The following is a 27,503-nucleotide window of genomic DNA, read 5'->3' as shown; positions in this document are numbered from 1 at the left end:
GAGAGCATCAAGACCCTGTAACTAATTTTTCCATTCTTCTAGCAATCATTCCAACCTCCTGCTGCCCTCAGTTTGGGAAGTAAACGATTTGCAAGCTTTAGCATGGTTCAACCCCTGCTGCTGGCAGAAGTGTGGTACCATCACATTCCCACATCAGCACTATGACGTCTAAGAAAGGTTCCAAGTGTTAATTGCACTATAGAAAGACACTGGAGAATGTGATAGACACGTGTGAGTGTTGGGCAGGGAGGAGGCTGCACACACCTAACTGTGGTAGAGCATCTCCGCTCACAAGAGACAGGAAAAGTAATCACTGGACTATTTGTGTCACTGTTTATGAATGTGGAGTTACAGGAACTTAACATCACTAGGCTAAGCCATTTTCCTTCTTCCCTCTGCAAGAGAAACCAGTAACAGAAAAAGCTCAAATACCATAACTGGGTCAGCCTATTTTCAGAGATTTTCCATCAAAACCAAAGAGGTTCTGTGCAAAATACAGACAACTGAGGCAGAAGATGTCACAGTTCCCATGTAAGCTACTAGCTTAGAATGCAAAAAGTGGGAGCAACCAGATGGCTGCAAACCATGCAAGCTGTGACACAGACGTGTGGAGATGCCTGGATCAGCTGCAGGCCCTGTGCAGTGTTATGGCCCCAAGATCCTTCCTAGGTGCTCAGAACACCTTAGGATGTGTTACAACAGCAGCAGTTAAGATAGTAATGACATAATCAGATGCTCCATCTCTGCTACAAGCAACTAATTTTGACAAAGAAGGAAAAATGAGAAGTACCACACTCTGGCTTTTTTGGACCATTTCATACTTCCAATAAAACAAGTAATTATTTATATTTTATTATCCACAACAGGTCGTCAGCCTGCATTACACTGACACAGATTGGAGGTTCAGACATGCCAGGAACCTGCCAAGAGAAGAAAGGTCAAACATAGCAATTCTTGCACAATGTTAACTGAGCATCCCCCTGCCCCAAGCCCAAACTATTTTAGCTACGAGCAGCCAGATTTCAGCACACCCAGGGAGAAGTGGCTGATGCCACAATGTTTTATTATTGTTTTATACCCTTTTCTTCAGGCTATGAGGACAGCCCACAGGTTTTGCCAAAAGGCCATTTTGGAGAAAATTCTTTATTTGAAAGTGACCCCAAAATTTTTTAACACTTGGTTGTTGCTATACAAGTCCAGTCACTTCTGCACAGGCCTTGAATAATCATGTGTGCAACATGCACAGTTCCATCATATGGTGCTCCTGTACGCTGTACAAACGAAGGTCTTAACAGACTGCATTAATCTCTACTTTGAATTCTAATACAGTCAAGAAATAAGTCCTTAAGTACCACTCCATTATTTCAATAACCTACAAAGCAAGTTATCCCTATTTTACAGCAAAAGGGCAGACCAGAGGCACCTAAGATTTGTAGGCAAAGCTTGATGTGTCTTGCTGCAACATCCTCCTGTTCCTCCTTCCCTGCATCCCATCCCTAGTCCCATTTACCACATCAGAAGAACAAGAACACTGTATCCCATACTTTCTGCACTCCCTTTATTAATCCACTTTATTCAGAATGCCCCCAAATATGTCAATTCTATAGATTATTTGAGGTTTAAAATGGTAAATAGGAAGTCCATGTGCCTGTGTTTCTGTCCCTCATTACACTGTATTTTTGGCAACTAGTCCTCTGCCACTGCTTCCTGACCTGGCAGTGAAGCATTTTGGTCCTGGAGGAACATCAGCCACTTACCTTTTACTTATCTGTCACAGCAGGAGCTTGCTTCTTAGGCCTAAACTTGAAATACAAGACAAGGAGTGCAACACCTGTGTACGTTGCTATTACATACTGGAAAACAGAAAAGTTACATTTAGTTTCAGTCTAAGCCCCAGAAAACACCATTACACAAGACTACAAAACAATGTACTTAATACATACGTTCCTCCTGCCTATGATGGTGTAGGAATTGAAGTACTTCTGAAATCCAGTGAACTGGTGTTGAGATCCCGAGTCATGGCCAGCCATGGCTGCTTGTCCTAACAAACAGTACAGGACAGGGAATTAATATAAAGTCACTTGGACAGGATCAATAGGAAAATCAAACTAATCTCCACACTGAGCTTCATAATTCCATTGTCTGCTCCCAAATCTACTTTCAGGACATTTGGCAAGCAGTGGATAAACATAAGGAGCAGGCACATCCAGAGCAGATAAGCAAATAAAGGGTTCACTGCACAATAAAAGCAGAGTGGCTTTTTAATGCTTAGAGATACATTTTTCTTCTTTCTGAAGAGGATGTCATGTTTAGGACAAACATTTGTCGCTTATCTTCTGCCTCCCGCAAAGGCACCCCAGACCCGGCGCGGATCCCCAGCCCGGCAGACGCTGCAGCCCCGGTGTCCCTGCAGCAGGCACACGGAACGGCGCTGCGGTCACTAACCCAGCTCCTGTGTGTCATCTATCGCTCACCCAGCCCAATCCAGCAGCGTTATCTCTGGCGTATAACCAGGTAAAAGTTAGCTGACCGTGCCATAGTTAAAAAGCTTAATGGAAGAGCCCCTCTAAACGTGCCACATACTAGCGGCAAAGACTCGACAAGCCAAGGTCATCTTTTCTCGCGCCTGACCGATGCAAAAGCCTGGGCAAGAGCCGAGGCGCCCTTCCGAGGACGGGAAGGCACCCCGTGACAACACGAGTCCTGTTTTCCGGAGGAGCCCGCTGTCCTTGCCCGGCTACACCCGCGACCCCGCGCTCGCGTCGGGCCGGGCCGGGCCGGGGAACGGACGCGGCAGCGCCCGGGACTCGGAGGCAGCCAAGCCGCGGCTGAAGGTCGCGGGTGCCCCGGCGCTGCGGAGAGCCGCCGTCCCCCCCCCCGGCAGGAGCAGGACCCGACCCCGCCCGGGCCGCCCCGCCGTACCTGGGCCGCCGCCGTCCCCGCCGCGCTCTGCCCTTCGCCTCAGCCCTCCCACAAGATGGCGGCCGCGTGCGCCGCGCGCAGCCCCCGGGCGCGCCGATTGGCCCCGGCCCCCGGGGTGCGGCCTGGCCCCGCCCTCTCCCCGCTGGGTGGCTGAGGCGCGGCCGCGCCACTTCCGGCCGCCCTTTGCCCTCAGCCCCGCGCGCCGCTTCCGGCCGGCGCCGCGTGCGCTTCCCGCTCCCGGGAACCGTCCGCATCCCGATCCCGGGAACCATCCCGATCCCGGGAACTGTCTCCATCCCGATCCCGCGCTTCCCCCTGGCAGCGGCCCCGGGCAGGTAAGATGCCAGCCGTGCCCGCTGCAGCGGGGCCGGCTCGGTTGCCTGCCGTGGGAGGTGTGTGTTCCTCAGCGAGCCCTGAGCTGAAGCGTGCCCTGACGGCTTTCGCCTCATCGTGTGCTTTCCGTTTAAAGAAGTTTTGTATGGCTAACAGGTTGCCTGAAGTTTGACAGCATAGGGTTTCAGCTCTATTTTTTGTAGAAGTGCTGTTGGCTAATAATAAGTAATGGTGTAAGTAATAGTATAAACGCTATAAGCAATAATAATATAGGACTAGCAACTGCTTTTATATATTATTATTTATTAGTGGTAGTAACAAGTGAATTGTGGCCAAATAAGCAAGGTGTTGTTTATTGATTGAAATAGTAAGGTTAAACGCCTATTTTATATGCATATACTTATGGCTTAGACAAAGAGGTGGCAAGTTATATTAATCATAAGTAATTAATTAATAAGTAGCGTTCAAAAAGTAAAAATGCAAGCCAAGCTTATCTAGTGCTTTGCTCACAGCTTTCTCCTTGGTGACTGAAGCTGGTAAATTCAGCCACTGAATAGAATAAAGACTGGTTTAGGCAAAATACGGTTAAAGCAGTTTTATGAATATATATATGTGATGTATTTTAAGTGCCTTAAAAATGAATAATGTAATACTTCAGTGGAGCTGTACAGTAGTAAAAAGTTATGGATGTGCATATTTAGATAGATCATTGCAACACTTCATTGCAGTCACGTGTTGAATAAATCCATTTGGATGTGAGTTTCTGTTTTGTCACTGACGAACTAGAACAGCCATCCGAAGTCTTTCTTATTCTGGAGGTAGTTCACTCATGTCACCTCAGTATTTGTGAGGAACGAGCACAAAAACTGTATGTTTCATTTCTGCTTTGTCATTTGTCCCAGAGCAGTGCAATCATGGCATCCATGGAAGAAAACTTTCCTCGAGGAGGCATCCAGAAGAAACCTGCAGAGGGAAAAACACCCAAGCCAAAGTCAGAGCGGGACAATTTGTTTGATGTATGTTGTTTGCATGCTCTTGATTCTTGGAAGTTTCTCGGAGCTCTTCCACTGTCAGAACTTGACTGCAGCCCTCTCTACCTGTTACTTCTACAGTAAACTACAGAAGGACTCCCAAAAATGGATGTCTGCTGGCATCCACCATCCTCCTGATCTCTGAAGGATCCCTGATACCTGTTACATCTTGAACGTGATGACTGAGAAAGTTCAGTCAAAATTGATCAGGCTGTAGCTTTTAAACTTTCCACAAGCATCTTATCCCAAGGTGCTGCATGGTGAGCCTGGTGTTACTGGATGCAGGCTAAGTTGGTCTTTCTGTTAGTAGAGTGTGGATCTCTTGCACCACTCTTTTCTGTTCCCAAGATTCGGCTTTATAAATAATCAGCCTTGGCCCAAAGGAGAAACTTGGAAGACTTGCATGTAGACAGACAACAGTTAGCAAGATGGTTCTCTTTTTTTTTGTCCAAATTGGTATTTTATTCATGGCAGCAGAGTTCTGCCACAGTGCAAAGTTTGTTCCTTTTTCCACTTTTATTTTTTTAACCTTCTGTGCTTGTAATATGCTTTAGGTTCAACATGAAGAAAAATCCCTGAAAAGAAAAAGGGGCCAGAAAGATCAAGAAAAGCAGAAAAGGTTCAAGGCAGACAAAACTGTTAAAGCTGCTGTTAAAGACAATGTTATGAATATTGGACCACTCACAATTGAGGTTGGTGCATAAATGTTTGATTTTGTGTGCCTCTCTTTTCTGGGCTACGTAAAAATGGCATGTTTTTCCTCCCTAAACCTGCCAAATACATCTGTGATCCAGTACAAAACTTAACTGCTTGTCCCCCTGTTATCACTGACTTGCCAAGACACCCTATATGCTACTTTTCCTGCCCTCCCAGGCGCTCAGTGAGGGGATGCTGCTCCTTGGCTGTATAAAAGAGGTCAGTGATTACGAGCTCGCCATCAGTTTGCCCAACGGCCTCTCCGGATTTGTGCCGGTCACGCAGATCAGCGATGCCTACAGCAAACTGCTGACCAAGCAGGTGGCCCAAGGAGAAGTCCTGGAGGTGAGACCTGGGGCTGGGGCTGTGATTTGTGCTTGGAGGTAGAGTGTGTTGTTAGTACCTCAGAACCAACCCTCAGGTATTGCTTAGGAGCCTGACATTGACTGACCTTGGTTTGGAACTAGATTTTCCAAGCAAACTGTGCAATTTCCTGGTAACAGCTGACTGCTAGGAAAAACAAAATTAAATAATCAGTTACCCTGCCTCTCTGGTGTCAGCAGTGCCTAAGTTTTCCCGAGGTGGTGTGGAATGTGGGATTAGCACTGCCCTTTTGCTGGTGATGGTGTTTTTCTCTGCTGAAGGAGGAGGCCAGGTTAGGGTCACTGTTGGCTCTGTAGACATTTCCTCAGCTGCAGTCTCCTGACTCCAGTCCACACAGTGTTTTTGAGCAAAGCCTCTCAGTCTTGCTGACGTGACATAGTGTCATTCCTGCTTCTCTATTGAGAGTCAAGTGTTTGTGGTATTTCCTGCCTGTTACTGAAGTGTTGACAAAGAAACAGGACTTTCTTATGGGATTTTGTTTTCAAAATCTGCTTCAATAACAAATTCTAGCCTTATGTTATTTAACATTGTAAAAATTGTATGTTTCTCTGTTGATCATGTTGCTGGGCAGGAGTTGAATTCGCTCCCAGACATGTTTTCTCCAGGAACACTGGTCAGGTGCATCGTGACCAGCATTGAGAAAAGTGACGATGGACGTCGCAGTGTCAAGTTATCGATTGACCCCAAGAAGGTCAACAAGGGCGTGAGCTCTACAGCACTAGCAGCAGGCATGGTAAATTCTGTGGGTCTGTCACAGCCTCTCAGGGCTCTTGCATTTCAGTTTGTCCTTACATGGGATCAGAGCAGAGTGTGGAGCTACTCCCACCATGGAAGTGACCTGTGAGGAGAGAGTGGGTTTAGTTCTTGTCTCCAGGTTGTCATTCATGAAATTAATTCACTTTATTCTGTTTCAATACGGCCAAGTTATTTAATTATTTATTTCTGAGTTTGTTAATTTTTACAGAGAGTAATATATAAAATAGCTTACAGAAATATATAAAATTGCTTGGTTGTTTCTGTTTTATGTTTTCAGCTGCATGATTGTATACACCTGCTATTTTTGAGCATCACAATTATTTTCATAGTAGTTTGTGAGTTCCTTATGTATATAGCTAGATAAAGGTAGAGTTAAGTCCTCACTGCTAGGTGAGCTGTGTAATAAGAAAGAATGTAGTGTTCTTGCTACTGCTTTGGGTGGTGAATCTCTTACCATATGTTCATTCTTTGAAGACCCAGCTGCTTCATTACATTGCTGAGTTGCAGTGCTTTCCTCCCAACAGCTGCTCTCTGGCTCTGTGTCGAGTGTGGAAGACCATGGCTACCTCATAGATATTGGTGTCATTGGAACTCATGCTTTCCTGCCTCATGAGAAAGCCAAAAATTACATCAAAGCAGTCAAGAAAGGTAAGAACTAGTGCAGGAGGATCTGATGGGTTAAAATGGAGGTGGATAATGACAGGGATTAGAGTTTATTATATCTGTGGTTCAGTGCACCTTGGTGGGATTGGGTCAAGGTGGTGTCTGTGCAGGTTGCTGCAAGCAGCAGTTTTGTGGCTGGTCTGCAGCAAGCCTTTGTGTTCAGCCCCTGATCTGAGAGACTGTGTTCCAAGTCCTGCTGGCAGTAAACTTCACATAGACTGAGAGGGAACTCTGTAAAAGCTTTGGAAAGAGTGGGAGGAAATACTGAGTGTTCCTGCTAGAGATTTTATGCTGTGACTTATCTTTGTAGGGTCTGACTTGAAAATAGGCCAGAACCTGAACTGCCTCATTGTGGAAGTGAAGAACGAGGGCAGGGTGGTCTGTTTGTCCATTGATCGATCGGAGGTGGCTGCATCCATTGCCACAGAGCGACAGAACTGGGCACTCTCCAATTTATTGCCAGGGCTGGTGGTGAAAGCTCGAGTGCAGAAGGTAGGCTCTCGTGTGGGTTTCTTTTGTTGGGTTGGTCTTTTGAGCATTGTTGGAGACAGGAGACAGGTGAAGCAGAGATGAGAGTTTATGCCCTGGAAAATTTCTGGTTGGTCTCAATTATTTAGAAGTAGCAAACATAATCTGCTAGACACTTCCCTCCACTGCATTCGCCTGAGGTCTGATCTCAGTTCTGGTTGTGATGCCCTGAGTATAAAGGCTTCAGACTGAAGCTGCTGATGGAGTTTGAAGCAGAGCTTCAATAATTTTGTGTTTTCTGGCCTTTGCTGCTAAATATTCAACAGGATAGCAGTATTCAGAATACACACAGCTTTATCAAAAAACAGAAGGATTGTTTTTTCACCAGAGTGTGCAAAGCAGAATTGTTAGCAGTTTTTCTGTCTCTCGTGATGTGCTTGTTGATTAACACTGACAGTGCCATTTTTTGAAATGTGTGAATTGCTCTCTGGTGCATGAAAACTGAGCGTGGAAATTTTTTTGGCATCTTTTTGTTCCTTTTTTCTAGGTGGCCCCACTTGGGATGAAACTGACATTTCTGTCTTACTTCACTGGCATTGTGGATTTCATGCACATTGACCCAGAGAAATCCATGAGCTATTCTCCAGATCAAGTGGTAAGGAGGATGGAGGATGCCCGGAGTTATGTTGCTTACAACATCTCTTATCTTCTCCAACATTTCTGTGGAATTATCTCTGAAATCTGAAGTCTGGTAGCTTGTTTCATATCTTTTACTTGAATTACTATTGTGGCTGCTTTAAAGATGTAAATAACAAAGCCATTCCTGAAAGACTTATTTGGGAAACCTGGAATTTGCAAGGGATAGAAACATGACTTGTGTGGTAATGTTCCCCTCCCTGCATTGATACCAGCCTAGTCCATAAATAGACAAAAGCAAAAATCCCTCCTTGGTGAAGCTGTTAGAAGCGAGCAATGTCTTAGTAGCAATTCTGGAAAATGCTTGCATGTGGACAGAAAGTTCAGGTACCAAGCAGAATGTCTATGAGCATGAGAGAGGTGCCTTTGTCCTCTTTTGTTCAGTGAGCACTGTGTGTTCCCAGGTGAAGGCCTGCGTGCTGTCTGTACACCCCACGTCGAGGGCGGTGCGGCTCACGCTGCGCTCGCCCTTCCTGCACGCCGGGGGAGCCCCGCGCCAGCTCCCCGGCCCACGCATGGGGGCAGTGCTGGAGGAGGCCACCGTGAAAGCCTTCTACAAACAGTTTGGGGCCATCTTTGAGCTTGACGATGGCACTCTTGCATTTGCACGGGTAAGTGCCAGGCTGGCGAGGCAAGTCCTCCATATCTATCTTAGCCTGCTGGGAAAGAGGGCTAGGAGAGGGTGTTATTTTGTGCCTTTATCCTCTTTGTGAGGCAATGCAATTAAATTAAGATAGCATGTGAGGTGTTTGTCAAATGATACATCCCCTTGTTTGAATTTAAATGTAGGAGGGTTGTTGTGGAAGAGCTGGTGAAACCTGCATGAAGAGAATGCTAGAGGAACAGTTTTGTCAGATGCTGCCACTTCAACCTAGGGCCCATATCAGTGCTTCCACTTTCCAAACACTCACTTGTAATTCCTTTTTTTCTAGTTGAAACATCTTTCAAAAACCAGAAAATCCTTTAAACCTGGGGCATTTAAGGAAGGTTCCAAACATAAATGTCGGATCATTGACTACAGCCTGATGGATGAGATGTGTATTGTATCTCTGAAGAAGTGAGTATGACAGACTCTTCCAGAAAACTGGTTGAAGAATTAGAAAGGTGTTTGAGAATGGAATATTACACTGCTTTGCAGGACTGGAACTTGCCATTTGGGGTTTATGACTTTTATCTATGTTGTGGCACATCAGGTTGTCTGGGCATCCTGCACATATTCCCCATACTCTGTGGAACTGGGACACCATCAGTATAGTTGGTGAGCTGAGGCAGAAGATCACGATTCAGCAGGAAATCAAACCTTGATCTAGCAGCTCATTTGTATTCTAAAGTCCCTCTTAGTACTTCCAACTTTATGGCTTTAAGCAAAGAAGATAATGGGTTCTCCTTTCATGAGGCCATAACTGTGTGACTGTCACCTGGAATGGAGCCTGGTGAACCTCCCTGAACTTTATGTCCTAAGAGCTGTTTTTGGAGATTGGTCAGTTGGAGTAAAACACAGCTCTGGAGTTGTAGAACACTGTGGAGTGTCTGGAATAATGGATATTTGGGACAAGTCAGAGATGGGACTCTCTTATCCTGGGTTTCCTTCAAGATGACTGACTGGTCTCTTTGTCTCTTCTCTAGCCAGATTATTGAAGCACGGTTTCTGCAGTACCAGGATATCCACACGGGTGATGTGGTGCAGGTGAGCTTCTGAAGGACCTGAGCATATTATACTTAAAACAGTGATCTTGGCCAGTGTGCACTCCTGCCTAATATGTGTGTCCAACTTCTGATCCAGACTAGTGAGATGAAAGTGAGAGAAACCTTGTCTTGGAGGACTTGATTAGTGGAATGCAATACTCTTCCCATTTTGTTCATGCTTTTATTCGTGATGTGGCAAAGTCAATCAAATTTTATCTATGGTCAGTCATTTATTTGTTGCCATAAGTACATTTTTAAAAGACTTAAGTGAAAGAAATGAAAACTTGCCTTGCAGTCAAAGTTCATGGTTGAACAATCACAATGGTTGAACAATGAGCTGATGGGCAGAAAGTTACTCATGATTTTTATGTCTGTGTCATGTCTGTAATGGATATGTCTCTGGAAACAATTCTAGCTTGCTGGCATCAATAGGAATTTTGCAGAGGTAGTCTATGCTTAAAGAAAAGAGGCTGTACAACAACCTTATGAAGTATATAAAAGTTAACAGGTCAGATTAGTTGGGTGGAATGTAGTTTGGTCTAAGATTACTTTTTTAAAAAAATGTGATGAGATTTGGTGATTGTAGGTGTTGTAGTGTCTTGGCTGTTTTCTGTCTCACCACAGTCTACTTTTCAGGATGAATTTACGAGTTTTTCCCCTATTTTGGGTTCTAGGGCAAAGTGCTCTCTCTAAAACCCATTGGGATGCAGGTGAAAGTGGCTGATGGGATTAGAGGACTTGTACCATCCCTCCATCTCTCTGATGTGATCCTGAAGCAGCCTGAGAAGAAGTACAACGTAGGAGATGAAGTCAAGTGTCGGGTGAGAGCTGCTAGACAGGGTCTTCAGCTGCTTTGCACTCTTCTGAGATTTAGCAGCTGGATTGATCAGACAGGGGCAGACATGCTTTTTGAACCTCTGTACTCCGTTCTTATAGGTGCTAGAGTGCAATCCTGGAGGAAAGAAGCTGATCCTTACTCTAAAGAAAAGTCTCGTTCAGTCAAAGCTTCCAGTCCTCTCAAATTATGAAGATGCAAAACCAGGCCTGATCACACATGGCTTTGTAGTGTGTGCAAGGGAGTTTGGCTGCATTGTGAAGTTCTACAACGATGTCAAAGGTCTGGTACCCAAGAATGAGCTGGGCTCAGAACCCATATCTTGTCCAGATAAAGTCTTCTATGAAGGCCAGGTAATTAATGTACCTCTGCTCTGCCATGTGTTTTAATGTGAAAGAGAAATCTGCAGTTGGCTTCAATGTGGATTTACCTGAGGAGCCAGCTACACCAAGAGATGATTATGTCCTTTCACTTTATTACTTAGTTGTGCTCCATTTAAGCAGGGTGGGTTGTTAAAAGGGCAGCTCTTCTTTGGGTATGTCTGACTTGCCTTTGTTTCTAGGCTCTGTGTTCTACAGGAGAACACGGTCATGTGACTTGATTCTCAGTAGAAGTCTGGAGTTCAAGTTCTGCTGTTTCTCCTGAGGAAATCATAAGGATGCTACAGAATCATAAGGATGATGTTTTCTGCCTCGGTGTTACTCCAGTTATCTTGCTGGTTTAAAATTACAGGCACTTTAGGAACTGTGTTATTCACAGTTATGGTTTTTGTTGTGGGCATAGTTACAGAGATCTCAGCCCTCTTCATTATTTTTTCTGGTGCTTTTCTTTGTCTTTAATCCTGTTATTTTTTGGTTGGCTTAGGAGGAAGGTAATTTTCTAGTCAGAATTTCTGACTAGTTCTGGAGATCTGGATTTTATTCTCAACTCTGCTACAGACCTGGTACATACTTTCACAAGCTCATTTAATGATTATGTACTTCTGTTTTCCCTCTGTGGGAAAATATCCTTCTGATATTTGTCTGTGGTTGAACCTGTTGAGTTCTAGCCACTGGCCTGCTGTCCTCAGGTGTGAGAGAAAAGTCTAACTGTGTATGTATGTCCTTGTCTTCTTTTGTAGGTAGTAGCAAACTGAGGAGGGTCAGCTGAACTTAACCTGTTTTATAATTTATTTTTTTCTGCAGGTTCTTAAAGTAATGGTCTTAAAATGTGAGCCTCAGCAGGAAAGACTCTTATTGTCCTTCAGATTATCAAGCAAACCTGGCCCTGAGGACAAATGGAAATGTACTCCAAAGGAAAAACAGGAAATGAAGTACCAGATAGGAGAGGTATTGAATTCAGTGGCTGATTCCTTTTTAGCCTTTTCCTACTCATTTTCCATATGATTTGGTATCACTTTGAACAACTTTGCTTCAAGAAAGCTGACAGTAATCAGGGATTAGCATTAAATGTGCATTTCTTACTCTGTGGTTGACCTCCTGGATCAAAAATGGTATCTCAGTTTTCAGAGGTCAGGATAAAGGAGTCCCAGGAAAGTCCCTCTGGAGGTAGCAATGAGTGCTTCTACTCCTAAGGTGGAATTCTCTTTTTTATTTTCTGGATGCTGCTGATTTTCTTGCTCCAAAACCAGCTGCTTTTGCTCCCTGGAAAATAAAAGCTTTAGAGAAATGTTTTGAAATGTTTCTCTGTTTTTGCAATAAACAGTTTCCAACTCCCTGCAGACCATGCTAATGCAGGAACAGTACAGTTCTGGTCTTGGTGAAATTGTTCCCTTCACCCTTCAAATGAAAAGTTACAACCAAGAGAATGTTTCCAGCTCTTTATTTCTCTGGGAGCTGAGAATTAGTTTTTATTTTACCTGCAGCGTTGTCATGCTTCTTAGCTCAGCCCTGTTGATGTGAGAGTTTTTCATGTATAGCTGCGAGGCAACGTTAAATCCCCTGCAGCACATCACATCCCATCCCCTGTGCATCAAAATAATTGAGTTCAAAAACACTTGGAATTTTATATCACTGTACTTCTTCTCTTTTCAGATTGTTGATGTGAAAATCTTGAAGAAGAAAGATAATGGGTTAGAAGTTTCCATCTTAGAAGATGAAGACAATCTGGTAGCCTGGATCCCCATGCTGCACCTTTCTGACTTTGTTGCTACCTCCAAGCTCCTGTGGCACTGTCTTCAAGAGGGAGATGTCCTGCCCAGAGTTATGTATCTAAGTGACAAGGGAGAGCACATTGTATCCTTTGCCACCTCAACCGGGCAAACAAAGTGTGGGGAAGGAGGTATCTCTCAGGATTCCAGAGTATCTGCAACGAGCATAAGATTACTGTAGCTAGTGTGAAGTGGAAGTGCCTGTCATGCTAATGATACTTTAAAGAGACATTATAATTTGTTCTGGAAGTGAGGCTCAGCTGGGGTTAGAATCTCTGCAGAACTAGGTGGTCAGCTGACTTGTTTTCCCAGCCAGCTTCTGGGCTGTTAAACCTATCACAACCTTAGGAAAAAATTTGCTGTTTTTATATAAAAAATCTGCACTGAATTGTTAGGAAGTTGATATTTCTGGTGCTGTGAAGCATGTATCTTTAATGCTGAGCAGTTCTAAGAGACATGAGTTGCTAAATTCTTGTGTAGGGAGACCAAGACAGAAATTGGAATTACAGCATTTAGCACTCCTGTACTTTCTAACTTGCAGCAAGTGCTTTAGCCCAATGGTTAGCAGCACTGAGAGATTTGCTTGACATCGTGCTGCTTTCATTCATCTTTTCCCAATTTTCTTAACTGGTTGTTCAGATCTTGAGTAGAAAGTCTGCAGTGATTTCTGCTGTACAGGAGGAGCAAGTTGTAAGAAGCTTCTCAGAAATCCAGCCTGGGATGCTGTTGACTGGTTATGTGAGGAATGTGATGCCCTTTGGAGTGTTTGTGGAGTTCCCTTTTGGTGTGACAGGACTGGCACCTAAAGTGGTAAGTAATGCCTCCATTTCAGTAAAGTAGCATGTGTGTGATCAGGTACAATAACAAGGAGGGAGCAACTGGGCTGCAGGCCCTGCATTTGCACAGCTTCCTGCCTCAGGGTAAAAGGGTTTAGGTTTGCCTTCTAAATCACTTCCAAAATTAAATGAAGCACTTAATTCAAGTTAGCTTAAGCTTCAACAAGGATTTCATGTGACCTCAGTAATTAATTTTAATTGATGGGTTTTTCTTAGTCTTTGTTAATTTCTTTTATGCATTTACATGAAGTTTAATTCAGACCCTTCTGAACAGCTCTGTGGGTGGTTGATCAGTACCAGCTGTGCTCAGTAACCTTGCCCTCTGTTTCCTTTGCACAGAGCATGAGTGACAAGTTTGTGACAGACACCAAGGACCACTTCGTGGTGGGACAGACTGTGATTGCAAAGGTGATGAGCACTGATGAGGAGAAGCAGCGTGTGCTCCTCAATCTGAAGGTGTCTGAGTGCAGCTCAGGAGATTCTGCTGCAGAGAGCTTTGGCCTCCTGAATCAATATTTCAAGGAGCTGAAAGAAATCAGGAACTTGTTGAAAAGAGGTAAAGATTATAAATGTTCTGCTAAAGGGTATCAAGTAAAAAAAAAAAAAAAAAAAAGTGCTGTAAAGGAACAAGAAAAGAAAAACATTTAAGTGAAAGAAAGTTCAGTTCAAGCAAAGACTTCGCTTCCCAAAGTAGCTTATTAGAAAAAGGATGTGTGTGCAGTGTCTGCCATTGACAAGAGGCTTTTTGTAAGTACAGCTGGATCAAGCCAAAGAAATTGCTCTTTTCATTGAAGTCTCCTAAGCCTCTTGCATTGATTTTGGATCAAGTGCTTGTGATAACCCAAGCACAGTACTCACATGAGGGTGAGTTTGTTCAAATAGATTTAACTACATGCATTATAGGTCCTCCAGCAGGGGTTTTCTTGCATGCTGTTTTTCTAGTGTTTTTATCAAATTCTGACTTGTCTTTTTAGATTCTTCCTATATCTGGTACTTTTTAATGTTTGTTTTCTGTAATTGTGAAGTGACAGGTCTGTTTTTTACTTCTAGTGTTACTCTGTTTTGCTTTTGCTTTTTTCCATATGCAATGCTGGGTGCCAGTGTTTGTATAATATGGGAAAACACTCACTCTAAAATTATTAGGTCCTTAATGTCACAGAAGGGTTTCTGCTTTGATTAGCTCTTAAAATTTACTTTGTATTTCCACAGATTCATGAACCTAGGCTTTGTTTTCCCTTATGAAGGTAGATTAATGCTTCCTGTACCACTGAGTAAATGCAAAGGCTTGTCTTTGTTTTGTGAAGAAACAGCATAAGTAAAACTGATTTCCCACTTTTTCTTCCCTTTATTTAGGAGAGCCTGGCATCTGTGAGTTGGTGCCTGGGAAGAGGATGCATCTGGTTGTGCAGGATGTGAGGGAGGATGGCTCAGCACTGTTCAGTGGCAGCTCTGTCACAGGCTTGTCTGTAACTGCCACCCGCTACCATTTGGGAGGTGAGGGTCTTTCCTTTGCTTGTGTTAGTTTTCAGTCTTGTACTTCGAAACCTCTCCCAAAATGGATTCTGCTGATGAGGTACTAACAGGGAGAAGTCTGATCAGAGTAGGAATGGCCTTGAAGAGTATTTAGGTTTCCCAATGTCTTGCTGGCCTGTTTGTGTGACTCAGAAATTTTGATGTAAACCTTCCTGTGCCTCTGTTAATCTTGTCTCATATTTTGGGCATCTAGTTTGTGCTCATAGATCCTTAGTTGAACCATATTGTATATAGACAAGTATGAGTACAAGCTCCAGCTTTCTTGTTTTTTTTTTCTTCTTCCTTTAGAAAGAGCATACTCCAAGGAGTACCTATCTAAAATTGCTGTCAATTTTTCTTGAAAAATCAATGACTTTAAAACAGGACCATAATTTTCCAATTAAAAAATTAAAGATGTCCTATTGTGCAAAACCAAACATATATTTGCTGAAGTAATGAATAAACCAGAGAAAGCAAGATAAACCTCTAACTTCAGCAGAAGTAATAACCCCAGCACTTCTGTGTCAGAAGAGTTTGTTTTTTTTTCCTTAGCGACAGATAGACTGATGACAGTTTTGTGCAAATGATGGGAAAATCTTTTTTATATTATCTTGACCTTATTTTTAGTCAGCCTTGTCTTCATTATTTAAGAGTTGTGTCTTCATAAAACCAATTTAGTTTTTCCAAGAAAGATCAGACCTTTTCCAAATACAAAGCTCTCTCTTTTTTTCCTCATTGCCAGTAATGTTGGGAGAATCTGTTCTTAAATAGATTTATATGTTTGGTACTAATTTGGTTTAGATACAATAGTGATTAAGCAGTCTTTGGTCATCAGGAATTAAACCTTTCGTGTTTGTCATGTACCACTCTGACAGTTGCTCAGAATTCTTCATTGTCATCAGGATATAATCTCATTTTTCTCATTTGTAGCCAAAAATATTGCTCCTGGTGAGAAAAGGAAGGCATTGGTTCTTCATGTGGATGCCCTCACATCTGAGGTGTATGTTTCTCTTCGGGAAGAACTGTTAAAGCAAAGACCCAAGCGAGTGAGTATGTGTTGAGTTTTTGGGTTTGTGTGTTTCTGCTTGTCTGGCAAACTGTAGCTGATTAATAAATTTCAAGGGGGGCTGTTTCCTCTTTTAGAGCTGTGGGAGGTAGAGTGGAGGGAATCCAGATCTCAGCAGGAGCAGTCACTCTCTCTGTCCATTTCTGTCTAGCGGCTCCGAGAGAACTCGCAGCACTCTGCGGTGGTGCAGCACATCACAGAGCACTTTGCCATCGTGTCTCTGCTGGAGACAGGCCAGCTGGCAGCTGTCCCCATCGCCTGCCACTTCAACGACACCTTCCGCTTCGACTCAGAAAAACTGAGGGTGGGACAAACAATCTCTGCCACCTTAAAAGCCGTGAAGGAGAACAACCACGGAGTCTTGTTAGCAGTACAGGGCCCAGCCAAGAAGAATGTTTTTGTAAGGGTGCGGAACGAGTCAGAGACAGCACTGGAGGAGATGCTTCCTGCTGTGAAACACTCGCTGTCCCCGGGGGATGTTGTTACTGGTACCGTCAAATCCGTCAAACCGACCCACGTCACTGTAGCTATTGATGACAAGCTGACAGGTTCAATCCATGCATCCCGGATTCTGGATGAAGTGCCCATAGGCTCTTTTCCAACTTCTACTCTGAAAGCCGGACAGAAAGTGACTGCTCGAGTCATTGGAGGCAGAGATGTGAATACTCACAGGTGGGAAAACACATACATGGTATTGCTTCTGGAGGAATGCAGAGGATGAAACACTTTGTGTTTCAATTCATGTCATCTAGGCCCTCTGTCAACAGATGCTGTTACAGCTGCCTTTGCTGGAGTAGTTGAGGCCTGAGGAAATCTGCTATTATATTCTATTCCAGATCCAGCTTTCAGTAAATAAGCTTTCTATCTGTGTTGCTGTATTTATCTTGAGTATAGGTTGCAAGAAAAAAAGATGTCTAAACTCTTAAGATCCAGTGGAAGCCCTAAATACAGGCACAAGGGACTAAATTTGGTGGGGTATTTTGGTTGCCTAAATTGCTGCTGAAATAGTCATTGGAAGAACTGGAACTGGAAGGCTCTTGTAGTTTTAGAGGGCTTGCATCTGGGTTTTTTTTTGCCAGTGCAGAGGCATTAAATATGGGTGACTGGGACCTGGGGAGATCATGAGAAACTATGATCCTTTTCCTCTTTAGGTGCCTGCCAATCACCCATCCACACTTCACACAATCCATTCCAGAGCTCAGCATTCGACCAAGGTAAGTGTTGGCCTCTGTGCTGTCTGCACATGCTTTACAGACCTTGTATTCTTGGATGTCCCATCCCTTGTACCTTTCATTCATGAAGGAGCTGGCCATGAGCAAGAACCTCCACATGTAGTGCAGTGAGGCAAGGTCTCTTACTCTCTTTCACACTAACTTGGGTCCTATAGCTGTGTTAAACATCACAGTGCTCTCCTAGCACATGATTTCCTTTGAATGTCCTTTTGGCTTCCTGTTCTGCCAATCTGGACTCTGTCGTGTCTATTCCTATCAGAAAAATTTCCTCTTATGATCAGGGAAGAATTAATTCCTGGCAGAAAAAATGCAGCTGGGGAGGGGTGAAAGACATTGTCACAGTAGTACTAGCTCACCACATTCCCCTGGGTTTCTAACTTCCATCTTCATCTTTAGGACCAAAACTGTTTTACTGATGTCCTCTTTCTTCTTTTCCAAACAGTGAAAAAGAAGGGGAATTCACAGCAATGCTGAACCTTAAAGAAGAAAAGTCCCTCAAAAAACTTGGACTCTATGATATTGGACAGACAGTCACCTGTTTTGTAAAGAAGGTGAGGTCAGAGTCTTCTCAGGAAGTGTGCTGGAGAAGGCAGCAAATGGACATGACCTTGGGGGGCCTTAGCTCAGACCTAAATATTGAAGACTATGGTCTTCATTAACTGTGAGAGTGGCCCGTGGCAACTGCAGTGTCTTACAGGGAAGGTAGAGGAAGGAAACAAATTTTTGGTGCTTGGTGGAGTCTGGCTGGCTTGTCCTCTTTGACATGCTTGTTTGTTGCCAGCAGGCTGTAGTAAAATGGCTTTGGAGTATGCCACCACACAAAGTGTACTTGCTGCTGATCCCCTGTGTGCACTTGCCTGTGAACCACAGCAGTGTTATGCTTGTAAGAACTGAATCCAAAACACCAGTTTTGCTTGGTGCAGTGGCCAAGGCTGGACTAGTTCCTTTTAGCCTTAAAAATGAGTGAAAAATTTCTGCCAGGGAAGATTTTTTTTTATCCCCCAAGGTCTCATGCTGTCTTGTCTGGTTATTTGGTGTCTTTTTAGTATAACGTGCTCAAAAACTGGCTGGAGGTAGAAGTTGCCCCGGACATTCGAGGAAGAGTTCCTCACCTGCTGCTGTCTCTGAACACCAAGGTAAGAGGCTGTTACTTTTTTGTTCCCGTATGCTTGGCCACAAGTAATGGCTGCAGACACTTCTGATGTCTGTGTGAACTCATAACCCAGTGCTCTGCCCTTTGGCATTGCTGCCCCTTGCTGACAAGCAAGTACTGTGCCTGTAGCTAGTTCAGCTCAGGATAGCAGAGCCACTAGAGCAGTGCTGAGCTATCAGTCAACTGCACATCAAAGATGTTTTTAGGAAGTGTAAAGGTTCAAAGGGGAAACACTATCAGAGTTGTGCAAAGCTTCCTTTCTGGAAATAAGTGTAAATGTGTCTTTTATTTCAGGTCTTAAAACATCCAGAAAAGAGCTTTAAAATTGGCCAGGCAATATCAGCTACAGTGACTGGAACAGATGCCACCGAAACAAACCTCTGCTTGTCACTCACAGGTATTGTGGAGCCTTAACAGCAGGACCCCACCACAAGTGGTACTTTACTCAGAGTTGGGCCTGCATTGACCCCTCAGGTGAAGATGTTGCACTCCAGAGCCAAGCTGTACCTCCCTGTGGAACAGAACTAACCCCTGGGACCCTGACCTAGATGTAGCAGCATCTAAGACAGGCGAAATCAAGCCTCTAGAATAAAGAATCACTTTCCTAGTGTTGCAGATTGAAGCCCTTCTCTGAGCCCTTCTGAACATCTTCCCTTCTAATCTCAGGTGTGAGGTGGTACATTTGTCAACATTTGTCAGTTACTCTGGATACTGGAATTGTGCAGCTAAGGATTGTACTTGTCTGGGCTACCACAGCAATCATGGATGTGAGCAAAGATGGCATAGACTGCACCTTACCAAAAGTTTGTGGGTTTGATATATGACTAGGCAACTAAAATTAGCTACACAAACATACTACCTCTTGCTTCATATTTTGAAGTATTATGAAGCCCTTTCCCTCCACCTTTTTCAGGAATTCAATCACTGGAGCAGGACACCATCTCTGTAGGCATGGTAACAAAGGTGACTCCACATGTTGGCTTGACCATTGCATTGCCAGGTGGGAAGAGTGGCAAAGTCAGCATCTTTCACCTGAATGATACTTACACAGAGGATCCTCTGGGGAACTTCAAAGTTGGCAAAATTGTGAGGTCAGTAATTGTCTTCCTTGTTCCTTCAAGCTGCAAGGCTTAGAAAGATCCTCGTTTGGTGACCTTGAGGTGGTGATCCTTGAGGTAGTGCCAGACTATAAGCTCAGTCTGTGGCTAAGAAGTGATGCTGACTTCCCTTATAAATATTTGGGTGAAAGTCTTGTATTTTCCATTTTTGAAGAAGCCCCTTTTCAGCTGCCTTCATGGACTGTCTTTTTGAGAGTAACTACTCTGTTAGCTAAGGCACTGATGGGGCTAAGGGTGGGCAGGTATCCCAGCTCTGCAGTGGTTCTGGGCTGTTTGGCTGTTGAGTCGTTTTTACATTTGTAATGCACAAGCAATCACATTTCCCTGCTTCACATTCGTGTTGGGAGTGTTGGACAGTGCAACAGGCCAAGTGATTTCAGGTGTAACAATCTCTAACTCTTTTGTACTGGCAGCAGAGACTGAGTAAATCAAGCAGACATGTTTCAGAAGTCCTTTATCTAGCTTTATGAACTATTGTGTCATGCTGGTTTGTATTAGACAGAAAGTGCTCAAAGGAACAGTGTGCTTTGTTTCTTTTTCAGCTACTGCAAATATTTCTTTTCTACCTGTGGCTTATTTTAGCATGTAAAAAAGCTTTCTGTTTTCTCCCCCTCCTCTGCCATGCAGGTGTTACATCCTCTCCAATGAGAATGGTAAAATCCAGTTATCACTCAGGCAATCCCGGTATGTGTCATCCCTCTAGTCTGTTGATCTCCTACTAGTGAAGAAAATTATCATGAAATACTCTTGTTATTTGTTTGGGAATATCAGTGAGAAGTGTTAAAAGAATAAGGAATGTATTTTTGTAAGGGGTGATACTTGTTCCTATTTCAGAAAGATTTTTTTCCTGTGAATCAGCAAACATTGAAGGGTCTGGCACTTAACATAAACCTGCTCAAGTGGGTTCAGATTTAATTTCTGTTTGTCATAGTTTCTAGGCCTTATCTTTTTTGTTTGCTTATTTGGGAAGAAAGTTCTACCACTGAATTTGCAATACAAGTATGTTGTTTCAATGTTCAGCTGCATTTTAACAGTTTTGATTAAATCATAGATTTAGCCCTAAATGTCTCTTAAAACTGAGCCTCTTGCTTTGTCCTCCTTACATGTGGAATTAAGAAATGTGGAATTAAGTATCTTAGAAATAAGTAGGGAAAACACCAAGCAAATGCTGTGCAAAATTTCAGACAGCATTTCACTCTCCTCATTTTCTTAGTGTCAGAGAAGGCCAGGCTGATGCGTTTGGCTCTGTTTGCAGCAGCATATGTATTCCCTAATGCTAGGTAGAGCTTGGCAGAGATGCAGGTAATCCATTAGTACATTTCAATAAACTGAAGGGTGTCTCTGATCCAGTGTTTTGCAGAGAGTACTAGCTATGGTTAATACTGATCTATTTTCTGCTATCCAGAGCAGAATGTGAGTTATTCAAATGTGTGCTTTAACTTCTGACCTCTCTTTTCTTTTAGGCTAAATCCAAAGATAAACAGCAAAGTGGAGGATATTGAAATAAGAAGTATTAAGGATGTTAAAAAAGGCCAGCTAGTGAGAGGCTATGTCAAATCAATCACTCCATCAGGTGTATTCTTTGGGTGAGTAACCTGAGAAAATGATTCTGGCAAGTGATGTGTCTTGGAGAACTTATTTTGAGGTAATGATTGTGGAATCTTGTTTTGGGATGGTCTCTGGAATAATGTGAGGTTGCAAAATGAATTTACTCGTGGGAATCAAGATGTCATGGATACTGTGCTAAGCCTGTGAAATTAAAGTAGGGAAAGTTATTGAGACACTTTATAGAGCTGATGATGCCACAAATGCACTTTATTTTTCTTTCCTCCTGCTGTAGAATACTTATTTCTGGTTTTCTTCCTCTTCTCAGATTGTCCACTTCTCTCCTGGGCCGAATCCTGTTCCAGAATGTTTCCCCATACTTTGTACAGAAACATTCCTTATATGCAAAGTACCTGCCTGAAGGAAAGCTGCTCACTGCCAAAGTACTTAGGTAGGTCCAATGTCCTTTAAAAGGGACTATGAATTAAAAGAGAGGATGGGGAAGAGGGAGGAGGATAAAAGACAGGAAGGTTTAAAGAAGTTCAGAACCTTGCAGTCATTGTAAATGCTCTGTTTTTTTCTTATTCTTCTGTCCTGCTACTCCTGGCGGTGCACCACAGGGTAAATAGAAAAGAAAAGCATATTGAGCTCTCTCTCCTGCCTGAGGACACTGGGATGCCAAGTGTCTTGCCTGAATCCCTAGGCCTACCACAATATGGAGTAGAGGAAGAGAAAAGAGAGGCAGATGGTGAGGAAAAAAGAGAAGAGCCTAAGCCAAAGACAAAAAAGAGAAGAGGAAATCATGAAAGTGGTCAGGTATGGGTGTGCTTGCACAGGATATGCTAAAGGACTTTGTTGGTTCAAATACTGAAGTGACTGGGAAGATCCCAGTCTCATCCCAGAAGGATGAGGCTGAGAAATTATACAGACTAGGAAAAAAAAAAGATTAAATTGCATTGGAGATTACAGAGATCAAAAACTATTCCTTTTGGGTGGGAGCTGAGATAACAGCCCAGTTGTGTTTCCTGTCCCTTTGGTCTTTGCATCCCTTGTAGTTGAGTGTGGGTTTATTCTCCACTGTCTCTGTTAGCTGAGAGAGTAGCGGGGAATGCTGTGCCAGGGTACGGCCCTCTCCCTGCTGTCAGGCTCTTGACTTTGTGATCAGAATTGCCTTTAAGATTGTCACAGTTGTTGGTCTTGACCATCCACTCATTTCCACTTGTTGCAGGAGGCAAAGCCAAAGAAGAGGAAGATCTGCCCAACAGATGAAAATGACAGTGGAATTGAGGTATATTACCGTGAGGAGGAAGAGGACCAGGAGGAAGAGGCAGCTAAAAAGAAATCTACGGTGAGAAGTTTGGAGAACCTGAGCCTGAAATGGCCTTCTAGCTCTATTGATATGTGTCAGTTTAACTTTTAAGACAATAAGTATTACTGCTGCAGATAAGAGTGACACATGCTGGTATTTGTGTATCTGAAAATGGCTTGAAGTGGAGGGAATATAAATTACAGCAAAGCTGGTCACAGAGTCAATGTTTTTGCTGATGGGCTGTTTGCAAGTACAAGAAGTCAATAGTACTGAATATGGGGAGATGCCACAAGCAAAGAGCAGTTGTCTGATCCCAGTCTAAAAACCTTAAATTAAAATCCAGGGCATTTTCTGTCTTCCTCTGAACAGGTGAGGAAGCCTGGTGAAGCTCCCAGGCTGCAAGTTTCCATGGGCTTCACCTGGGATGAAGACAGTGCAATGGATATACCTGTGCTGGATCAGAAGGAAGAGAGCTCAGAGAGCGAGGAGGAGGAGGATATGCAGTCCAAGGTACTGTGTAATTGTATTGTCTGCACAGGGGACACCACACAGTGGCTGTAATGTGATGTTTCGGTATTTGCATGTCTGTCTCTTCTGTAGCAAAGCCTTTTAACCCAAGGGAACATCTTTGGCAGCTGACATAGAACTTGTTCAGCTATTTTGAAAACTGACTTTAGTAGCAGTTACCTCTGAAGCAGAGGAGAGAAGGCCCAATTTTAGCGTGGCTGCATGAAAAACAGGTTTTCTTATGTTGACGTGTTAAAAAAATAAGTATTTAGGGTCAAACAAATATTTTAATGTTAAAAAACTTTTTTATTAAATGTCAGCTCTGTTTCTTACTTTCCTGAGTGTCATAAACTTTCAGAAAAACCTGGAGATGAAAAACCTTTCAAGTTATAGTCCTCTTTTTTAGCAAAACACTAAAAAGCACCAAAAAAGAATCTTCTTTTATGCTATAACCTTTAGAAAGGTTTTCCAGTGAGAGCAATTTAGCAAAATCAGAAACAAGCTCATGAACTCCTTTCATGTTTGCTCTTCAGGATTTCCCCTGTCCCTCAAAACTCACCTCTCTAAAGGCAATGCATGGCTGATGCTTTATTGGCCAAGGTAACAAGGCAGAGAACTATGGCACTGTGAGTTCCAAATTTAGACCTGAGTCACCCTAGTGATCCAGCAGCACACCCAAGTTGTACATGGGGAGAAATTGGGTCAGGTTTTTACAGAGTGAAGGAGAGTGATAGTGAGTACTGGCCTGGAGGGTAAAGATGGAAGAATGAGAGGGAAGGGCAAAGTGTGCATCCTGCTGCTGTGGTGCCATACAAGCAAACTATTTGGTCTCTCAATGAATTTCATTTAATAAAAAGGAATTTCATGTACTGCTGCTCTTCTTTGAGGTGTGAGCTGTGTAAGAAGGGTGGGGGTGTGTATCATTTTTATCCTCTTTTAAACAGTTGGCCTCATCTCTTCCTGTGGAAACTGCCTAGCAGTATGTCCACTTGGACATAGTGAGGTCTGGCTGTGCTTTAGCTGGACCTGCCTATTCCCCCATGAAGTGCCTGCCCTTCCTCAGTCCTCCTGTTTTGCTCTTTCAGCTGAAGAAACGAACAAAGAAGGAGAAGGAGCTGGAGAAGCAGAAGAAGGAGAAGGAGCTTTGCAAAGTAGAGGCGGCTCTAATGGACCCGAGCCGGCAGCCCCAGTCAGCAGATGACTTTGACCGCCTGGTGCTGGGCAGTCCCAACAGCTCCATCCTCTGGCTGCAGTACATGGCTTTCCACCTCCAGGCTACAGAGATTGAGAAGGCCAGAGCTGTGGCAGAGAGAGCACTTAAAACAATCAGTTTCAGGTAATAAAGGAGCTCTGCTTTTCTATGCCCCAAAGAATAAATCATGATGGGGTAGTTGTGGTGGAAGAACACCAGTAGTATCAGTGTGAGTCTGTGTGTGTGGAGTGACAGAGTCTGTTTTAGTGAGCTCAGAAGGATTAAATGGTAGCAACTGTCAGCTGGCCCTTTGAAGGTTTGGCCCGAGTCACCACTACTGACCTGCTGCAGGTTATGGGCTCAGGAGCTCCTGAAGGTGTCACTGAGTGCACAGATATTCCTCTGAGCAGTCAGAAGCATTTGGAAGAGCATAATGCTGTCAGTGATGTCTTTGAATCAAAACATGAAACAAATGGTGAAACTCCTGTTGCTTTTGCCATAGGGCTGTACCTTAAATAATCTCTACTGCATGGTTAAGTATATTGTGCTTTCTTGACTCAACCTTCTGGTTTTTAATTACAAACAACAATGATAAAAACTGTAATGTGAATCAACTGCTGTGCTGTATTTCAAAAATGGTGTTTCAAGGAGCAGTATGTCCTGTTTCTTGTCCTGGAGGCCTGCTACAAGTCAGTGAGTCTGTGCAGGGTGGTTTGCAAAAACCTGGTGAAGACTGGCAAAAGGCTGAATATTCTTGTTCACATGTGCTTTAAGGGAAGAACAGGAGAAGCTGAATGTCTGGGTTGCTCTGCTGAACTTGGAGAACATGTATGGTACTGAGGAGACACTGATGAAGGTTTTTGAGAGAGCAGTTCAATACAATGAGCCTCTGAAAGTCTTCCAGCATCTGTGTGACATCTATGCCAGTTCTGAGAAGTACAAGGTAAGAGAGTGCAAGCAGATCCCTGGCATGTATCCCATTCAGGCATGCCAGTAAACTGCAAATGCTGACTGTGTAAGCTTCCAGCTGTCAGATTTTGGGCCTGTCCTATTCTTAACTGGAATTAATGGCTGTGTTTGACAGTGGGCAAGGATGTATTGATGCTTGCTTTTATGTCATAAGTGTTCAGAGACACCCAGCCTAAGAATAAGAGTCTTAAACCTACAAGGCTTTGTCAGGAATGTGTGATCTAACCCAACTCTGTCCTTCCAGCAAGCAGAAGAATTGTACCACACAATGCTGAAGCGTTTTCGTCAGGAGAAATCTGTGTGGCTGAAATACGCCTCTTTCCTCCTGAAGCAAGGCCAGGCTGAGGCTACACACAGGCTTCTGGAGCGTGCTCTCAAGGCTCTGCCCACCAAAGAACGTAAGCTCTCTCTGCCCCAGCCTTACTGTGGACCTTATTGTAGACAGGGGATGGGCTGCTGTCTGATATCTCTGCCTGTGACAGCATTTGTAATAAGTGAAAAGTGCAGTCAGCTGACTCTCAGGGAGAGGAACTTTCAAGCTGGATGTCACTGCTAAATCCACCTCTGCTAAAGGCACCAAGTAGAATTTGCTGTGATGCTCAAAAGTAAAGCATCCAAAGCAAAGGCAGCTTTGAGTTATACAGCCCTCTAGAAAAGTTCACTTGGTCTAAGCTCAGGTTTCTGGGGCTGCCTATGGGTGCTGCATGATACATTATGAATATAAAAATAAACCTCTCTCTCCTGCAGAGAGTTGAAATGGGAAGTGAACTGTGACCCTTCTGTCTCCCACTTTGATCCCGCCCTGGTCCAGAACCATTTTGATCCCACCCTGCTCCAGAACCTCTTTACAACAGAGCCTTTTGTCTCTGGGTAGAGATGGTGCTGTCTCTGTGCCTGCCTCTGTTCTGTGTAATTCTCACTTGTGTTTGATCATGTGGAAGAGTTGCTGTGATACCCTAACATGTCATTACTTTTTCCAGATGTGGATGTCATTTCAAGGTTTGCACAGCTGGAGTTCCATTCTGGGGACACAGAACATGCCAAGGCCCTCTTTGAGAGCACCCTCAGCAGCTATCCCAAGCGGACAGACGTTTGGTCCATCTACATGGACATCATGATCAAGCATGGCAGCCAGAAGGAAATCCGGTGAGTTGTGCTGCGGCAGGCTGGGAAGGGGCAGGACACACCTGAAAGGAGCAGAGGTACCCTGCAGTGTGAGGTTGTATAGGGCTTCCCACAGTGCAGCAAAAGGGATTTCCCCCCCCCAAAAAATGGGGTGTGTGGAAGTGCTTATCCTTGCTGGGATTGAGGAGACTCAAAGAGTTGCATAGAGCAGAGAGGAGCTGATTTATAAGTTGTGGCCTGCATGACAGAGACTAGGGGCCCTGCACTGAAGTTCTCCTGTCCCTCTGCAGGGATTGCCTTGTATCTGAAGGGTGAGATCAATGTTGAATAATCAATCTTTGTAACATAAAAATGGAAAACCATGTTTTTTTCATTTCTTTTCCTGAGACGTGACAAAATGAAGTAATTTTCCACATCCACTTAATGAATCCATAGTGCAATGCAGTGCCTCGATCTTTGTTTAAGTTGACCAGCAGCCTTAGTGTTCTGCAAGCAAGTAGAAGGCTTCTACTTAGAGATTTTGGCCAATTGTCAGGAATCTCTTTCTTCAAGCACCAGCACTTCACAGCAATTTCCCCTGAATGTTTCCCCAGACTTTTTGCTATTTATTAAAAGACAGGGTACAGGGCGAGTACTGAGTGCTGTCACAAACACAGTAATTTGAGTCACATTGGTTTCTTGCAGAGACATCTTTGAGAGGGTCATACACCTGAGCTTGGCACCAAAGAAGATGAAATTCTTCTTCAAACGCTACCTGGATTATGAGAAGAAATTTGGTACAGCAGAAAGTGTCCTGGCTGTTAAAAGAGCAGCACTTGAGTATGTGGAGAGCAAGAGTTCCCTTGCTGACACCTAAGTGTGGTGCAAGTGAAAGCAGAGAGACTTGGCTTTCCATGCAGTGTGGGAACTGAGAAATGTGGAGTTCTGCTGTGACTGTCCATGGACAGTGAGTTTCTGGAGAGTATTGGTCTGTGACCAAACCAGCTTGGGAAGAACAATCAAATGAAAAGATTTGATAAGTGTTTGCAGCTTTGTCCAGAAGTTACAAATAATCCTGGTCTGTTGATGACATGTTTTTAAATACAGACTGTTTTATAATCAAAAGAAACATCAGCTGTACCTGTTTTACTTTCCTGGGGAAATGCTGCAGTTATGACATGCTGCTTTTACGTACAGTAATGTCTTACAATTTGATTTTTCTCACTGTTAAGATGGCAGAGAAGATTCTTGTCTTTTGGATGCATTAACACTTCAAAAGATTTATCTCAGGTGCCTTTATGCTCTAGAAATTGGCAGAGCAACACTGGATTGTGGCATAGT

General features: G+C 43.6%; 2 protein-coding genes across 3 annotated transcripts; one reads left to right on the top strand and one right to left on the bottom strand.

Moving 5' to 3' along the window:
- Positions 1-836: 836 nt before the first annotated feature.
- On the bottom strand, positions 837-3,047 carry ATP5MK (ATP synthase membrane subunit k). Its single transcript, XM_041461259.1, has 4 exons — positions 2,923-3,047; positions 1,944-2,041; positions 1,758-1,853; positions 837-920 (listed from the first exon to the last, which is right to left on the bottom strand). Exons 2-3 carry the CDS (start codon positions 2,028-2,030, stop codon positions 1,761-1,763), a joined length of 180 nt encoding a protein of 59 aa, XP_041317193.1. The 5' UTR covers positions 2,031-2,041; positions 2,923-3,047; the 3' UTR covers positions 837-920; positions 1,758-1,760.
- An 81-nt stretch (positions 3,048-3,128) lies between these two features.
- PDCD11 (programmed cell death 11) lies at positions 3,129-27,291 on the top strand. 2 transcript variants are annotated; one of them, XM_041461473.1, is made up of 36 exons: positions 3,129-3,257; positions 4,158-4,271; positions 4,841-4,978; positions 5,160-5,327; positions 5,938-6,099; positions 6,647-6,770; positions 7,096-7,277; positions 7,801-7,908; positions 8,354-8,560; positions 8,882-9,006; positions 9,576-9,636; positions 10,310-10,456; positions 10,572-10,823; positions 11,655-11,798; positions 12,504-12,704; positions 13,259-13,429; positions 13,795-14,011; positions 14,809-14,949; positions 15,898-16,013; positions 16,185-16,705; positions 17,185-17,247; positions 17,708-17,816; positions 18,312-18,401; positions 18,713-18,815; positions 19,332-19,509; positions 20,164-20,220; positions 21,000-21,122; positions 21,410-21,532; positions 21,702-21,897; positions 22,310-22,429; positions 22,760-22,900; positions 23,983-24,233; positions 24,864-25,032; positions 25,303-25,456; positions 26,039-26,204; positions 26,868-27,291. In XM_041461473.1, exons 2-36 carry the CDS (start codon positions 4,170-4,172, stop codon positions 27,037-27,039), a joined length of 5,502 nt encoding a protein of 1,833 aa, XP_041317407.1. In that variant the 5' UTR covers positions 3,129-3,257; positions 4,158-4,169; the 3' UTR covers positions 27,040-27,291. The 2 variants fall into 2 exon arrangements, with proteins under 2 accessions (XP_041317407.1, XP_041317409.1); XM_041461475.1 differs by lacking the exon at positions 3,129-3,257 and adding an exon at positions 3,469-3,488.
- Positions 27,292-27,503: the final 212 nt, after the last annotated feature.

The sequence above is a fragment of the Pyrgilauda ruficollis genome, unplaced genomic scaffold (genome assembly GCF_017590135.1).
Source record: "Pyrgilauda ruficollis isolate IOZ18807 unplaced genomic scaffold, ASM1759013v1 scaffold15, whole genome shotgun sequence".
NCBI lineage: Eukaryota > Metazoa > Chordata > Aves > Passeriformes > Passeridae > Pyrgilauda > Pyrgilauda ruficollis.
The sequence above is the reverse complement of the archived record's forward strand: the minus strand, read 5'-3'. Positions and strand labels throughout refer to the sequence as shown.

Bases quoted from the DNA above. Each gene is read 5' to 3' on its own strand.
- ATP5MK (XM_041461259.1), bottom strand. From the start codon at position 2,030: ATGGCTGGCCATGACTCGGGATCTCAACACCAGTTCACTGGATTTCAG. The intron at 1,854-1,943 runs GTATGTATTAAG...TCTGTTTTCCAG, and splicing joins CCATCATAGGCAGGAGGAAC to TATGTAATAGCAACGTACAC.
- PDCD11 (XM_041461473.1), top strand. From the start codon at position 4,170: ATGGCATCCATGGAAGAAAACTTTCCTCGAGGAGGCATCCAGAAGAAA. The intron at 4,979-5,159 runs GTTGGTGCATAA...CTGCCCTCCCAG, and splicing joins TTGGACCACTCACAATTGAG to GCGCTCAGTGAGGGGATGCT. The intron at 25,033-25,302 runs GTAAGAGAGTGC...CTGTCCTTCCAG, and splicing joins CCAGTTCTGAGAAGTACAAG to CAAGCAGAAGAATTGTACCA.